The sequence below is a fragment of the Anastrepha obliqua genome, chromosome 4, assembly GCF_027943255.1.
Source record: "Anastrepha obliqua isolate idAnaObli1 chromosome 4, idAnaObli1_1.0, whole genome shotgun sequence".
Lineage (NCBI taxonomy): Eukaryota > Metazoa > Arthropoda > Insecta > Diptera > Tephritidae > Anastrepha > Anastrepha obliqua.
Genome location: NC_072895.1, coordinates 58,728,328 through 58,746,572, shown reverse-complemented (window position 1 = coordinate 58,746,572; position 18,245 = coordinate 58,728,328). Strand labels below are relative to the sequence as shown.

Here is an 18,245-nt window from a genome sequence, read left to right as displayed (position 1 = left end):
AATAGGCACGCATAAAAATTTGATATGAATCAACTGCAATGTACCTGGAGTAAATATTGGCTCTCTCTAAACAAAGAAGGTTGGAACCTGTCCGTGTGTCGCTGCCGCTCAGCTCGTACGCTCTTGTTCATCGAGTCGCACGTTCGGCTGATAGTGGCGCGAAAACAAACGACGGGCTACACTGTACCGTAAATTCAGATTAAATTGAGCTATTTGGTATAAAACAAATATGGTGGTTTAACAGCAGTAATGTATAACGTCGAAGTATGAATGAAATTATTTTCTTTCGAACGAATTAGTGAATGATCTTAATCATACTACGATTACGCTTAAGATTAAATCTTAAGCATGTACAATCTGGATAATATAATATACCAAAATAGTATTATATAATTTTTTTTTTGTTTCAATCAGAGAAAAAATTGCGTGATATTTGCCGAGACCTCCCCCTCTCTCCAACGTAAGATTAGATGAGATTTGACTCGACCCCCTCCCCCCTTAAATATCTCACGTAATTTATGGACGCCCCCTAATAACCGCGAACAAAAAAAGCATCAAAGCATGACAGTCGGTTCTACGTTACCGGGACGATCCGAATTTATATCCGGCCAAAGACTGTCACTCCAGCATCATTCCCCGTACATGTATTGAGAATGTTTGTGCTGCTATAACAATAACAACAAAATAAAAACTTTTTTTTAAATTTAAAGCTATTGTTTTATTGCAGTAGAATAAAATAAAAAACAAAATTTTTATTTAATTTTATTTAATTTTGTTTTATTATATTGAAATAAAATAAATATATTGTATATATTTTTTATCATTTTATTTTAATCTTTTATTACATTAGAACAAAATAAAAAATAATTTTTATACACAATTTTATAGTTTTATTACATAAGAACAAGCCTCCGAGGTGTACAGTCTGCTCAACTATCAAAAAATTATCTGAATCTCTACGATATGGATACAGTGGCTCTATGTATTCTCATCTTTCAAACATTAGGTCCGTTCATGTAAAAAAAGGGAAAAATCACAAAAAGTAAAATTAAAATTCAGTTAAGTTATTTCGTATTAAGGGGACAGATACCTGTAAAATTTCGAAAAAAAAAATTTTTTTTTTCATAAAATGTTAATATAATCCTTTAAGAATATGTGAAAAAATTTTCAGACCGTAAATTTAAGTATTTCTTATATTATAGATCGTCAACCGTGACGACTCTATTCTTTCATTGAATTTTCATGTATTCAAATTTTAGACGCGCTTTTCTCAAAACTATATTTTTCGAATTGGCGTAACGATAACTCGAAAAGTTATTCACCGATCTCCCTGAAATTTTGCACACATATTTTTTATGATATTACTTTCTATGTGAATTTACAAGTTTTGGAAAATTTTTCGAAAAAATAATTTTTTCGAAGCAAAAATAGTAGGCAAATTCGCCCCAGAATTATTATTATTTTTTTTTTGAAGCATTTTACTCCGCGATTTTTTTTCCATTTTTGATTAATTCATATAGAAATTATGACTTTAATAAACAAAAAAATGTTTGGTCTTTTGTATTCAGATCACTGACGCCAATGCTACAAGCCCCGCTGTGACCTTTCTGGAAGAATTGAGTGTTTTAAATGGTTAAAATTAAAAAAAAAAAATTTTATATTATTTTAATGTATAAATAAACTGTATGCCAATTTTGAAAAAAAATTATTGACTCCTTCATTTTAAATAATTTTAATGAAAATCAGGGAAAATATGGCCGTTTACAGGTATCTGTACCCTTAAATTAAAAAAAAAAAAAAAAATAAAGCAAATAAAATGCAAAATAACGAGCTTAGGATCGCATGATTCTATTTTCTCCACAATAATTTGCTCCATTTCATCGTCGCTGTCAGATGAAGACCATTCCATTAGCAATTGCAATTTGCAAATTTTTATTCGTGTTTATTTTTACTTTGCGATCAGCAGCTGTCATTTGGAAATTCTTACAAGTAAAAATTTATCCAATAAAAACTTGCAACTTCCCCTCAAAATGATATGTCATTTTGCTCTCCCACTTTTCCCTACTTTGCAAGTTTTTTGGGTACATAAACACCAAAACGTGATAATTTGTAACAATTGTTTCAAAGTATTTGCTTCATGAACAGACCTATTATCGGATCATTTCATTTTTATTTATACCTTGTTTTAAATAATTAACAAAAAAAGAAAAAATCACTACTATATTGAACTATTCACATGCTTATCAACCAGTACGTATTTTTATGGTAACTCTTTCTAGTAATTATAAGTAAGTGGATGCACTGGGAAATAGCCTTTACTCTTAATCACTTGCTTTGCTACACGTTGCAAATTGCTATCATTATTAGCATATTGTCCATTGAATATTTCAGTGCACAGAGTGTGCACCTTATCACGACCATGTGTGCACACAGCGGAGGCGAGCACCAATTCATAGTCGGCCAATTGCAAGCCAATGCAGTAAGAGCGTGAGGCGCGCGCTATACTTGCAAACATTGCATATATTGTCGCCGTGATATCCGCCACACGTTGCATATCGTGATGCTTCTCCACAACGGTGGCGCCATAGCGGGTTAACAGCAACTCGGTGCACATCTGCAGACGCGCCACTGAATGTTCCACACATTGCGCAGCCGGCTCCAACGTTGGGTGCACATTTTCGTTTAAACGCATTTTAGTTTTTGGGTTATCGATGCTGGAGCTTTGTAAAAATTTACTGAATATGTGGCCAGGATGGAAAAGTGGATTGCGTTGCATGCGCACTGTTTCGGAGAGGAGTTTCTGCATAAAGTAAATTGCCAAATTATTAATTAATTTATTATAGATATATTAGGTAGAGTTTTAAGTAGTTCAACTAACGCCTGCATGTTGTAAGCCGGTGAGTGCGATATATAAGCGTAAAGTGTCCATTGTTTCACCCTGCGTGTAAAGCTGCGCGGCATCACGGAATAGTACTTCCGTTTCTCGACCGGAAAGCAAGGACTTTGGACCAATAATATCCATGCTTTTGGCGGCAATTTTAAATAGTTGTGTAAGGCTAAAGTACTACAGAGGAATAAGTAATGAATTAGTATTAAATAATATTGCATTAAAAAAAAAATACTTTGGTAATTGCGGCCTCCAGCGTCACGTCAGGCGATGCAAATTCATCCAGGATGCCAGCTGTCATGTAAATCATGCTTTCCATGGCATATGTGGCACATGATGCTTCCGACAAATGCATACGCAACATTTCCATATCGCTTAAAAAATAGAAAAGGGGATAATTGCAAAGACTGTCATAAAATATTCAAATCTTTTTACTCACGTTAGCGACACATTGCACTGCTTGTTTTCAATGCAATACGTTGTTAGATCGTTGACCAATTGCTTGGCCATACCGAGTCCCAAGTGCGCATTCCGCAATCGGCTACTGCGCAACAATATTTCTCCTACTTGATTTCCCTCATTCACCGCACCTACTACGCTACTAGGCGCTAGACGCACTTGATCGAACTCCACATGCTGCATTTGTAAACCTCTGCAACCGATCGTCAAATGTTGCTCACCTAATTTAACACCCGGTGTGTTGCCATCTACCAAGAAAATGGTTGTACTACGCGCTGCATCACCTTTCACGTTTGGGCGACGCGTTTGTGCAATGACTAGGAATAGTGGTGTTGCATCGGTACTTGCAAAAGGTCCGGTTACGGCATACGCCTTTCGACCAGCCAAACACCACTCGTTCATTTCATTATGGTATTCAGCTGTTGTGTTGAATAAATCGTTCTCCGCCACATCATATTCGTATATTGCTTCAACGCCAACAAGTGAACCTACATATATCAATATTTAGAAAAAATTTATATCACATACATTCTGCAATTGCAAAACTATCAAACTCTCACCATTTACTAATTTTGGTAAAAACCGCTGCTGCTGTTCGCTGCTACCAATCTCCTTCAGCAAATCGATTATTATCCGATGCGAAAGCAGACCAAGCGCCACATTAGCGCACCCGGTTTCAGGTTCTGTTGCCAGCAAACTAGCTGTCCAACCAAAGCCTTTGCCTTCAAAATCCGCAGGCACGTTAATGCCGTATAAGCCCAACTGCCGAACACTATTAACCACTTCACCAGGTATTTGGCGGGTGCGATCGATTATGGCATTGTTTACTTCATTAGTGAAGAAATTTTTAATTGCCAATTTTTCGTTCTCAATCAGAGACATATCTTCACGCGGCACGACTTCCGGGTAGCCAAGCATTTCCTTATCAACTACACCAACAAAGAAATTTTTCACTAGTGGTAAACGTGAGCGTAATTTGCCCTCATCTGGTGCAATCTTAACGCCGGCACCAGTACGTCGGCTTTGGTCAACGGCATCGGAGTCTACACGTGAATTGTCACCGTTGCTCTTTACGGAGGATTGGCTGTCACGACCGGCACTAGTACTGGTGGCATGCACATTTCTTCCATTCACGTATTCGACTTTTTTCCCTAAATTTTTTTGCACAATTCGAAACAGTGTGGGTCGGAGACGTAACATTTTGAGAACAATCCTAAAGAAATACCCGGCTGTAGGTTAAGTGACAGCAGAACTGTCAAATGTAACTGTTCCCACCTTGATTGAGATGATACGATAAAGTAGTAACTAGTGATGGTCGTGTCAGTAGTCGTATGCAGACATATGGGATTAATAAAGTGCGTTGATTTCTAGTTATATTAATATTTATTTGTAGATGTAAAATTAGTGAACATAATAAAGAGTTGTTCAAAACAAACGTCTAGATATCAGAAGAGTATAATTACAGATCATACCTTTTACTTGATTTGCCATCTCTGACATTTATAAAGTGGACAGATGCACAATTTTATACGATAGAACAAAGCATTACAATTAATGAAACTTATTATGAAAATGACCGATTTTTAAGAACAACATATTGCAAAATTTGTGATTTTTTGGTGGAACGAGCCGCCAATCCACAATATTTGGTAAACATATTAAAAGAAACTGGTTCTGTTGAGGATAGAAAAAAAGAGGTTGTCTGTAAAGTCAGTTTACTGACGATAGTTTAACGTGATAACGTCATAAGAAAATACTGATTGAATGGTTGCATTTTTCAAAAGAAAATTTTAATTTTATTTGTTTGATAGATATTTTGTATGGATATAGAGAATGAGTTAACATTAACATAACATAATATACTTTAACATAACATAACATAACATAACATAACATAACATAACATAACATAACATAACATAACATAACATAACATAACATAACATAACATAACATAACATAACATAACATAACATAACATAACATAACATAACATAACATAACATAACATAACATAACATAACATAACATAACATAACATAACATAACATAACATAACATAACATAACATAACATAACATAACATAACATAACATAACATAACATAACATAACATAACATAACATAACATAACATAACATAACATGACTTAACATAACATAACATAACATAACATAACATAACATAACATAACATAACATAACATAACATAACATAACATAACATAACATAACATAACATAACATAACATAACATAACATAACATAACATAACATAACATAACATAACATAACATAACATAACATAACATAACATAACATAACATAACATAACATAACATAACATAACATAACATAACATAACATAACATAACATAACATAACATAACATAACATAACATAACATAACATAACATAACATAACATAACATAACATAACATAACATAACATAACATAACATAACATAACATAACATAACATAACATAACATAACATAACATAACATAACATAACATATCATAAAGCATTCACCAACAGCTTTCATTTGATACCCATATTGTACATACACATCCGAAGGTTACCCGGGTCCACGTTTTGACCTATCTACCAATAGGTATCCAAACTATACGGAAACCATCTTCAATACCTCCTCAACAATGTGTGTAAGTTTGGTTTAATTCGGTGCAAAGACACGGCGGGTCCACGTTTTGGCATATATTTCCAGACCCTAGTCATCAATAGGTATGAAAATTACTCCGTATTAAAGCACTTATCAACAGCTTTCATTTGATACCCATATTGTACATACACAACCAAAGGTTACCCGGGTCCACGTTTTGACCTATATCTCGAGACCCCAGTCACGGAGCGGCATGAAAAATACTCTGTACTAAAGCATTCACCAACAGCTTCAATTTGATATCTATATTGTACAAACACATTCTAGTGTCCACGTTTTGGTCTCTATCTCGAGACCCTAGTCACGGAGCGGCATGAAAAATACTCTGGACTAAAGCATTCACCAGCAGCTTCCATTTGATACCCATATTGTACATACACATCCGAAGGTTACCCGGGTCCACGTTTTGACCTATATCTCGAGCCCTATTTCCAAAATAAAATATAATCCATGTTACTCGTGGATGATGTAGCTTTCGAATGGTGAGAGAATTTTTAAAATCGGTCCAGTGGTTTTTGAGCCTTTTCATTACAAGCAAACAAAATTTTCCTCCTTATAATATTAGTATAGACAACATGTCTTATCAGGTAAATGGTAAATATTACCATACATTTTTTCCTTCATATATAATAAAAAAATTAATAATAATAACATTAAAACAACAGGTATTATTAACAAACTTGGTTTTATTTTAAATTCTTCAAGTGAATCAAATTAATAATAATCAATAAGAAGGCATATGCCAATACAAATACGTGAATTTATATATGTACATATGCGCATATATGTACATACATATATACGCTCACTTAAGTAGGAGAGAGCAAGATGTCGAACGTTGCTGTTCGTTTGCTTTGTTTGCTTTGTCGTTCGTTCCGCGCTTTCGCTTGCAGTTCATTCAATGCAATGAGCAAGGTAACGACAAATGAGCAAGGTAACACTAAATAGCAAGGTAATACTAATGAGCAAGGTAACACTAAAGAGCAAGGTAACGACACATTTTTTCGTGCGTGCTGCCTGTTAAATCGAATTATAAGACGTTATCACGTCAAAAGACTGCCAGGACTGCATACAAAAAACAGAACGTTCTCTTGACAATATTGTTGCTGTAGCACAAAGTACTGCTAAATAAACTTCAGCATCAATTTCTCGAGGTTCTCAGCAATTAGACATTCATAAACCGACTGCTTGGCGGATTTTACATATAGACGTGTGTAGACATTTTAAAGGGGTGTCATATTTTACATATATTTTTTAAGAGTCGTATTTTGAATACTGTCTAGAATATGCGACGTTTTTTTATATTGATGTTAGTTAATTTATATAAAGATTGGATTAATATTATTAAGTCATGGAAGAACAGCGAAGATACGCAGTTTTAAATTTTGCACAGTCTGCAATTTTATGCAATTTTAAATATAATTTAATATTATATTTGCCATCAACTGTGAGCAAACTTTTAAAAAATTATAGCAACATGTAAACAAATAAAATGGTAAACTCCGAGCGAAGTTCTTTTGAAGAATTATCGGTTATCTTTTTCCGATTTGGAAAACTCTAATTCCTTTTTTACAATTTTTATATTGGACTGTAACTTTTCTTCTTCCATTTTTATTTTGCTTTCATTTAAAATCAATTATTTTTCATATTTTTCTTTTTTCCAACTATCTCTTAAAAATAAATAGCTATTAGCTTGCAGTGATTTTGGGCTTCTTTTTTTCGTTTTCTAATTGCAGTAATTACCAATAAATCCACAAAATTAATGTACTCGTTCACATATAGCACATTACCTGCAATATTGGCAATCAGCTGTCAATACTGCTTTGAAAGGTTTTTCTTCATAGAAATTACTTTGGTGGATTATTTTGGAGTTTTTGGTTTGTTTATGTATTATCAACGATATGAAGGAAAGATAAGGAAAATGAATAGCTAATTTAATTGCGCAATTGGTTGCTAGTAATAAACAGTTGGAGGAAATCCGTATGCGACGTTTACTGAGGTTGCAAAAAATTATGGCAGCAATGCGCATGGGATATTCAATATTGCATTTTATAATAAGGAATAAGTAAGAGGCAGGCTAATCACCTACCCTGTCAGAAAACAAAATAGATTAAAGAAACCAACGCAAGACTGAGTCTTGTCGAGGCCCTATGCTCCCGAGAAGAGTGAACAAGGGAAAAAATGCAATAAAAGGAAAAAGCGTTTATGGCCACACGATTTTTTCTGTTATATGAATGCATAATTAATAAAGCCTAACAAAAATGTTATTAGAATTATGTCTACAAATCTGTTTTCTTTGACGGCATCTATTTTATTTACGTTTTACTTTGACGTTTCTCTTTACATTCGTAAAAATAATTATCTATCTAACTATCTAACACAGAGTTGTATGTAAGAAGGTCTGGTAATAATCTAGGATTATTTTATAATCTCAGATTTCGGGAGAAAAATTGTGTATGGGTAATCGCGCTTTTTAATCACGGATTGGGATTTAAGCACGAAAAAGGAGATAATCTACTTAAATGTGGACGTATTATAAGTCTAATTATGTTTTTTTTTTGTCGGAAGAGTCATTGAGGTAGTTAAAGAGCGCATTAATATGTATACCCGTCACAATGGATCCATTGCTTTAACAATTTGATTAATAGATTAAGTGTTTTTCAGTCAAAGGCGTCACATACGTGGAATTTAAAAGATCTCCATGGTACGTTTTACACGTCACATCAGTCAAATGTGCTACCACAACGCAACGCACCCATTGTGACAGGCCTATAAATCTGAACAAATATATTCAAACCTACCTCTCTCTAGAGCTTCTGGTAAATAATATAATATATTGTAGAATAATTTTTATCTTCTGTCCATTTTATAGTTGATTTTTCATTCAATTCATTTGTTTTGTGACAGCCGAAACAGCCGAAATGTATCGACCATATAATTTTTATTTTGCTATATGTTTTTGTATGATTTCGTTTAGCGCATGGACAATCTTTCCGCTAAGGCAAAATAATTTATCCCATCAGTTGGATTAAAAATGTTTACGCATATAATTTAAAAATATGCACTTCAAAGTTTTCAAAATCCGAATCAACCAATTTAATATGATACCATCCCATCCAGCCAGAAAAGTATGGCTTATTAAATCCCTTATTTATGCCTATCACTAACTTCACACTGAGTTACAGTGAAACCTCTTTTGGGTGGACACTCGCCGTCAGTCAGCTTCGTCCGTCCGTTCCATAAGATTTGGTATAGAAAACAATGTCCGCTCAAGGGAGTTGTCCGATGCGATGGCAATATATCAAGTGAGGACATTGCCATGATATGTTATCGTTGTTTTGAAATGTCGCCAAGTAAGCTTGTATGTTATACCCGCCCTCTTGATTGTTTGAAAGCGTTGTTTGATTTGAAAGAACGCCGAGATTCTCGGTAAATCCTTTTTTGCAAAGAAGAGAAAACTAAAAAACTGGAAATCTCAAATTATCAAAGGTGTTCGATGAAATGCATGTCAAACATGCAAACAAGTCCACAAAAATTTAACAAATTTCAAAAAATTTACTTCACAATTTTAAACTTTTTAATTTTATTGCCCGTTCAATTTGAGTTTGATGAAGCGCAAGCAATAAGTCGTTCGAAATCGCATTGATTGACGGTGTGAAACCTTTCTTACATATAAAGCAAATGCACGGAAATCTTTTATATGGAACGCCTTTTCAAAATGTGGGCGTCCTTCAGCCTAAAAAACATCTGAAGGAAAACATAGTAATTATATTCTCTCTCTTTATGTTACATATATATGATTGGCGCTTACTCCCGTTTTTGGGTGTTTGGACAAGCTTCTGCTTCTATTTGTGGTCTGCGTCTTAATGTTTTTCCCACAAATGGAGGAACTTACAGTTTTAAGTCGACTCCGAACGGCAAATGGTTTATTATGAGGAGATTTTTCATGGCAGAAATCGCTCGGAGGTTTGCTATTGCCTGCCGAGTGGCGACCGCTATTAGAAAAAACTTGTTCTATCATTTTGGTGTTTCATGCACGGAGATTGGCACTTCCGAATGGTAGTCACGCACCAACCCGTTTGGCTTAGACAATCGCCGTAAAACATTTAGTACCGTATACTATTTGATTAATCAATATGAGCTTCGTTAAGGGGTTAGGGGTAGTCAGAATTTTCAAAAAATCGATTTTTTTTTGCATTTTCTTAAAGTATAATGTTTTAAAAATATTGTGTAAAAATTTGAAGTGAATCCGACAAATACTTTTCAAGTTATTCAACAATTAACAAAGGGCGCTCGGCCGCTCCGGAGCCGATAGCAAAACTTTAAATGCGTTTTTCTCAAAACTATGTTTTTCAAACTGGTGAACACTGTAACTTAAAAACCGCTACGTAGATTTCAATAAAATTTATACAGCTTTTGAAAAACATAAAAAACTTGTGCCTGATCGAAGGATTTTTTTTTTCAAAAATTTCGATTTTTTTTTAACAATTAACTGTTGGTTTTTTCTTCTAAAATCTGGAAAAATTTTCTGAGGCCGCCATTTTGTTCATTTTGAAAAAAAAAAAAGCTTCGATCAGGCACAAGATTATCTATTAATAAAACTAATTTTTCTTGTCCGATTGGTTTTAGATGAATCTGCAAGGACTTGTGATGTTCACCGCAAGGGACTTCTGGAGAAACGGGCTTCACACAAACAACGATAACTTTTGCAATTATTAATTTTTTTTTTGAAATTTTGGTGAAGTCAAGTTAAAACATGATGTTTTTATGCTATGTTTTTATTTTTGTTAAATAAATTAATTAAGTAGCAAAAAAAAATTCGTGAAAATCATCATTTTTTCGGGCCTCTGACTACCCCTAACCCCTTAAAGCTCTTTTCTGCTTGAACCCATCAAAATTAAATAATATGACCAATCCGTCAGCTATTACCTTTTGGAAAACCACGTCGACGGTTATGTTGCCACTTTTCATAGGAACCAGCACGCTTTCAGTGAAAATATGAAAACATATATTATATTGTATAAAAATAATATTTGTTTTAATATTTTCACGAATAATAAAAAAAAGTTCGTTTGTTAGGAATTTTATCTGCATCTCCTCTACACTCCGGACTGCTGCCAACAGCGAAAAATCGAAAATTAAAAAAGTTATTTTCAGTAGGATGCCGTATTAAATGATGTTAAGGAAAGTTCCGGTAAAAAACTCTAACATAATAAAATCGATATAACCTTCGCTCTCAAGAGAATAATATCAAAAGAGTACATGAACGCAAAATCAGTAACAATTTGAAGGTTTTACGAACAACTGATTAAATTGTTGGCAGGACAAATCACAAAAATTAAAATTTTTTTCACTTGAGCTACTTCGCATTAAATTAAAAAAAAAAAAACAATTCACATTGCATAATTCTATTTTCTCCACAATAATTTGTTCCATTTCATCATCGCTGTCAAATGAAGATAATTCCATTAGCAATTGCAGTTTGCAAATTTTGCTTCGTGTTTATTTTTACTTTGCGATCAGCAGCTGTCATTTGCAAATTCTTACAAGTAAAAATTAATCTTGCAACTTCCCCTCAAAATAAAATGAAATGTCATGTTTTGTTCTCTCACTTTCCCCTACTTTGCAAGTGTTTTGGGTAGATGAACACCAAAACGTGATAATTTGTAATAGTTTTTACAAACTATTTGCTTCATGAACAGACCTAGTTATGTGTCATATGTATAGGGTCTTTCAGTAAGAGCGCTTCAACTTTTGAACTTTTTTTGAATAAAACACAAACGGTTTGACTTTTTTAACTAATTTTTTTTTTATTATCGAGTTTGAATATTTACTTTTAAGTATGAAATTCGATTTCTTTTGCATGACCACCGCGTGCACGTTTTACGAAGTCCAATCGTTGAACCCAATTTTCGACCACTCTTTTGCTTAAATCGGCCGAAATTCCAGCAATTTCGCGTTCAATATTAACTCTGAGCTCACAAATCGTCGCCGGCTTGTTACTGTAGACCAATGACTTCACATAACTCCAAAACGGGACGGCTTGTTAAATGGACCGTAAAATGGCCGTAATGCTCTTAAAGTAGCAGCAACAGAACGATTATTTTCATAAAAAATTTGTACGATTTGCAATCGTTGCTCAAGTGTGTAGCGTTCCATGATGAAATGTATACTAATGAAGTTTACAAATGACAAGCGAAAAATAAAAAATATTGCGTCGTTCGCCCTCCCTATCGGAAAAAAGTTGAAGCGCACCTATTGAAAAACCCTGTATTTAAAGTCATATTTTGAGAATACCAACAAAAAAAATTGTTTTTTTTTTTAGTTTTATTTTGTAATTACTTGTTTACTTTCCAATACAGTTTTTATTTCCTTAAATATGTTTTAGTTTTTTTGAGCTTGCGGATTTTTATGGTTATTTGATCTATCATTCAACTTTTGTACTCTGTTCCTCTCTCGGCGAATTATAAAGCCTCGAAATGTTAAACGTTCCGCCTTCTGCATCAGCAATCGAAACTTTTCAGCTATGAGTGCAACTTAAATTTAATATTATTTTTTAAGCATTCTCTCTCTGAACGACTGCTGCCACTAAAGCGGCACCACGTCCTGAACCGTCCTCTGACAGCATAATGTCATACCTAATACCCTTCTCGATAAATTGATCCAATGTTTCGCGCATATACCCATCGAAGTTCGGATGACAACGATAAACGGTGCCATCTACCCCTATGATGGTAAACTTTTCACCCACTTTGTTCGCCAATGCGCTCAGAGTTACGCCCAGCATATTGCCTGCACGTTTCGCCACAACATCACATACATATTTAAATTTCATACAGTCATCGATATCAGGATCGTTCAAATTGAAAATTTTCTTTAAATACTCTTTCACAAGTGGCCAGTCGTCGCCTTTGTCGTTGGCGATTTCAGACAGCACTTTCGTTTCGATACAATTAGGTTTTTTGGTTAAAATGTCAGTGATGTGTTTGCGAAGTTTACACTGTGCGAAAACGAGGTTCTCGTTGACGGCGCGCAGCATTATCAAGCGCACCAGCTCTCCAAGATACATACCTGTACATACAAATGTTGTATAATATAAAAAAAATATTATAAGAAATATGCATTTTTTTAATTACAATGATGTCTCAAGCATTTTTACTCTTTACTCACCTGCCACCATTTTTTCGTAAATTTGTGCACCAGGATTGAGCGAATTTTTATCAATAATTTTATCGTATTCGGTATGTAAATGATCGACACCCCCTTTCTCGCCGAAAGCGCCCCACTCCACATTAATTATAATTTTTGGTTTATTCTTGTATTTCGCATCCAAACGCTCACAATTTTCAACTCTTTCCGTATAGCAGGCATTACAACCTGTACCAACAATCAATCCTATATTACATTCTGGATTTTTATAAGCGCAGGACATGAGCGTGCCGGTGGTGTCATTCAATATGGCGACCATATCGATTTTCAGACCTTGTCGTCTTGCGATAGCCACCTTCAACATTGTGCCCACATCTTCGCCCACTGTGTCAGCGCAATTGAAGCCTTTTGTCCAACGTACCAGTGTGGCCTTAGACAAACCAATCTGTACACATGGGAAAGAAAAGGTGAAGCCCAGTGGCAGGTTTTCCGCTTCCAATTTATTCTCACAAACGAATTCATGCAAACACTTGGCGATGTAATCAAATAGTTCGCTACCCTTTCCGAGTAATTCTTTCTCTGTCAATTGGTATATCTTTGATGTTTGTTCGGCATCATGATTGCTTCTCAAGGAAATGAGTAGCACGCGAAAATTGGATCCACCTAAATCAAGTGCTAAAAATTTACCAGTTTCATTGCCTGTGGGAAAATCCTGTACGTATGTCAGGTAGCATTTTGTGCTCGCTTCTTTGTTTGTATTAGCGCCCAGACCTTTGCGTATCTGTTCACAAAAGTTTCGATATAAGCGCTGAAACTGATCTTCATTGGGTATTAATTCGGTTAGAAATTCGCGTAATCGTGCTATTTCACTTGTTTCGCTCATTGCTGTGATTGTTGTTATTGTTTGCGACTAGCTGCGCGCTTTCTGTTTTGTATTTTGGTCGTTCTAATTGTATTTGTATTAGCTGATCTTCTTGAATTGAATTTGCAATCAAATAATCCTCGATTTTGTAATATTAAAAAAAGGTCAACATACGAATTTTGTTTTATAAAGACGAGTAATTTTGAAAAATATGTGTGAAGAATTTTGAAGTTGTTTATGATTAAAATCATAGAACTACTTGGTTGGTTGGCATATACATACATATATGTATATCCAGCAAGGTTGGTTAGGTAGAGAAGGATGTGTGCAGATAATGGTAAAAATTCCATAGGAAGTCCAACAGGGACCACTGTTTACGTCTTTAAATGGAACCAAAATGCATACACAATCTAGTGATTTAAAAACTATGTATGTATGTATGTACTTCGAAGTGTGTGGATGAAGGCGATCGGTTTCGGAATGCGCCATTATTTTAAATAGTAACTAACTACCTAATACAAGGAGGGGTGAATGCATCAAAGTTTGTTGATATATCTCAATTTTCAATTAGATTTTTGGCCGGAAGTCACTATAATGTTATGTATGTCATACCGACATAACGGCAACAGATTTAAAACCCCAAAATCAAATTAATATAAAATTGTCGGCTGACAATGTCTATTTTCCGAGTGTTTTTCTACCAAAAGAAAACCTAGTTTTAAATACAGTAGGTTCTGTTTTTATGCGGTAGATACGTTCCGCAAGAAACAGCATAAAAAAAACAGCATAAAAAAAGCTACTAGTTCTATAGTAAAACTATAGATACGTTTCAAATGCTAAAACCGCATAAATCTGAAATAATGTAATAAAATCGCATAAAAAAGGGCACTAGCCCCATATTATAACTATAGATACGTTCCATAGACCGCATGAATCTGTGATGAGTTTTTGCTTAGCTGGTTTAGAATCTTGTTTATATGTACAATTCCCGATAGGTCGACATGCATTTTGTAATTTAAAAAAAAACCGCACTATTTCAAAACCGCATAAAAAAAAAGCCGCATAAAAACAGAACCTACTGTAATATTATTATTTTTGCCTGCACGGACGGTTCAAGGTACGTGATTAATATGTACATACATATATGCCCTATGATCAGAAAGTACTGGGAATGTTTAAATAAAACAATACAGAGTTAAATTTCAGGCAAATTTATTTTATCTCTTTCAAATTATGAGCCGTCTGAAGCAACACACGTGCTAACGTGCACCCCTGGTAGGCCAACGAAGGAATGGTCTTCAGCTCCTTCGTCGCATTCTCTTTGATCTCCTTTATCGACTGAAATCTCCTTCCACGAAGTGTTAACTTTAACTTCGGAAACAAAAAGAAGTCGCACAGGGCCATATCAGGTGAATACGGTGCTTGCAGGAGGGTATTTACTTGGTGTTTGGTCAAATAATCCATCACAATTTGGGCTCGGTGCGATGGCGCGTTATCATCATGCAAAATCCAAGAATTGTTTGCCACATGTCCGGCCGCTTGCGACGTACAGCATCTCTCAAACGATCCTTCTTCTTCTTAATTGGCGCGATAACCACTTACGCGATTTTCGCCGAGTTTAATAAAGCGTGCTAGTCGTTTCTTTCTCGTGCTTACGGGCGCCAGTTGGGCACACCAAGTGAAGCCAAGTCCTTCTCCACCTGATCTTTCCAACGCAGAGGAGGTCTTCCTCTTCCTCTGCTACCACCAGCTGGTACCGCATCAAATACTTTCAGAACCGGAGCGTTTGTATCCATTCGGACGACATGACCCAGCCAACGTAGCCGCTGAATCTTTATTCGCTGCGCCATATCTATGTCTCAAACGATCCGATGGCGCTACAAAGTGAGAGATGTTTGTCTTACAGCCTACCAACAGAAGAAAAAAATATGGACCGGTTCTCTTGTGCGCGGTTCGTTTAAATTAAACATTCCCGGTACTTTTTGATCATATGACCCTACCTAACACTTTTTTTTACACAAACTTTTCTAACACGATTTCGAAGTTACAATTCCTCACAAATACATTTTTTACAAACTTTTCGTTCTTCCGTACATTCCTAGCCAAGTCTGATTAGAACTACATTTTATGCGTAGATAATATGGATACAATACAGGAAGAGCTGAGCCAAACAACCAACAAAGTAGGAAATCGCCAATTATTAAATATATGCATGTATGAGAATGCGTATGAAAATGTTTTATTATATTATATTTAATTTTTCACTATTTATTCTACTTATAATTCTTAGCTTTCCACTCACTTTCGCTTATCCCTCCTCTTTTTTTTGTTGTTTATTTGCTGTACTGATGTTACTGACGGCTCTCAGTGAATTTGATGGAACCATCTGATTTGATACGTAATATATTGTAAGAATTTTGTTTTCGTTTTTTGTACACAAACAACCCTCTGTATATGTATGTATGTAACTGTTTGTGTGAAATTCAATCGATTATTTTGTTTAATATCTTGTGATTTTTACACTTTTTGCTACAAAAACTTGTTGAAATTCGGTGCGCTGTGTTGATTTGTGGCAATACCAATCCCAAGGCAATACAAGTAAAGCTTCCGATTGCAGTTCCTTTGTTGCAGATGTGGATCGAATTTTCCTGGAGGCCAGAAGCGTTTAATGCCAAGACTAGCGTCATTTGTAGAGAGCATCTCACGCCGCAAGCGTTTATAAAACACAGAGTTTACAAAACACTTGATATTTATTAAAATACTCTTCGATGTTAATGATAAATATATTTTTCTTGCATTGTTTACAATAACCTAACCCAAATTTGCATTGTTGTTGCAATACATCTTAAATGACTTGCACAGCAAAATTACTCCACGATTTTCGCAACAATCTGCGCAGTCTTGTATTCTACCACTCTTGCCTGCTATGTATGTTATGTATAAACAAGGTGACGCAGAATACGGCATCCAATTTTATTTTAGAACTAGCAAACCCGGCCCCCTTCGCTGGGCACACTAAAATAGAATAGATATGGTTTAGAACAGAAAATATATGGTTTTCATATTATTTATTTCTTTATTCTTTATTCAAGCGCTTTGGCATAAACAATATTTTTTATTTTTCTATTTGTTTTTGAGTAAATATAAAATATAAATTGAAAATCAGGAAAAAAGAAGATTGTTTTTAAATTTCAAATCAACGCATATGAATAAACAATCGTCTTTTTTCCTGATCATCCATGAATTTTTCGTTTCAATTTATATGTTTTATTAAGCATTGGAGCTTTTTTAACCATTATCCATTTATATTTTTCAAAAAAAAAAACGAAACAAATTTTTTTTTCCACGAACACATAATTTCATTCGGATTTCACATTAAATTCTCAAATTTCGTAAGAAATTATTCACTGTTCCAAAATCCAATTCAAAAAAAATTCACAAACAATTTTTACTCAAACTGTCAATTTGACAGTTCAGTTCCGCCCCAAGTGTTAAAAAAGTAAGCGACATTATGGCTGGTTCAAAAGAACGCTGTACCCGTTGCCAGTGCTCCGAATTACAACCAAACTTTACGAAACCCATTTTCAATACTTACTTAACAATGTGCATAAGTTTGGTTTAATTCGGTGCAAAGACACGGCGGGTCCACGTTTTGGTATATATTTCGAGACCCTAGTCATCAATAGGTATGAAAATTACCCCGTATTAAAGCACTTATCAACAGCTTTCATTTGATACCCATATTGTACATACACATTTGAAGGTTACCCGGGTCCACGTTTTGACCTATATCTCGAGACCCCAGTCACGGAGCGGCATGAAAAATACTCTGTACTAAAGCATTCACCAACAGCTTCAATTTGATATCCATATTGTACAAACACATTCTATGGTCCACGTTTTGGTCTCTATCTCGAGACCCTAGTCACGGAGCGGCATGAAAAATACTCTGGACTAAAACATTCACCAACAGCTTCCATTTGATACCCATATTGTACATACACATCCGAAGGTTACCCGGGTCCACGTTTTGACCTATATCTCGAGCCCTATTTCCAAAATAAAATATGATCCATGTTACTCGTGGAGGATGTAGCTTTCGAATGGTGAAAGAATTTTTAAAATCGGTCCAGTAGTTTTTGAGCCTATTCATTACAACCAAACAAACAAACAAAGTTTTCCTCTTTATAATATAATATAATATTAGT

The 18,245-nt window shown here is 34.8% G+C and overlaps 2 protein-coding genes across 2 annotated transcripts; both read right to left on the bottom strand.

Annotated features, from left to right (window-relative positions):
• Nucleotides 1-2,150: 2,150 nt before the first annotated feature.
• Nucleotides 2,151-4,605, bottom strand: LOC129245646 (complex I assembly factor ACAD9, mitochondrial). The gene is made up of 5 exons (XM_054883949.1): nt 3,907-4,605; nt 3,327-3,834; nt 3,123-3,261; nt 2,879-3,064; nt 2,151-2,800 (listed from the first exon to the last, which is right to left on the bottom strand). The coding sequence occupies exons 1-5, from the start codon at nt 4,544-4,546 to the stop codon at nt 2,276-2,278; spliced, it is 1,998 nt and encodes a 665-aa protein (XP_054739924.1). The 5' UTR covers nt 4,547-4,605; the 3' UTR covers nt 2,151-2,275.
• A 7,864-nt stretch (nt 4,606-12,469) lies between these two features.
• LOC129245443 (hexokinase type 2-like) lies at nt 12,470-14,196 on the bottom strand. The gene is made up of 2 exons (XM_054883612.1): nt 13,197-14,196; nt 12,470-13,097 (listed from the first exon to the last, which is right to left on the bottom strand). Exons 1-2 carry the CDS (start codon nt 14,056-14,058, stop codon nt 12,583-12,585), a joined length of 1,377 nt encoding a protein of 458 aa, XP_054739587.1. The 5' UTR covers nt 14,059-14,196; the 3' UTR covers nt 12,470-12,582.
• Between the last annotated feature and the right edge of the window lie 4,049 nt (nt 14,197-18,245).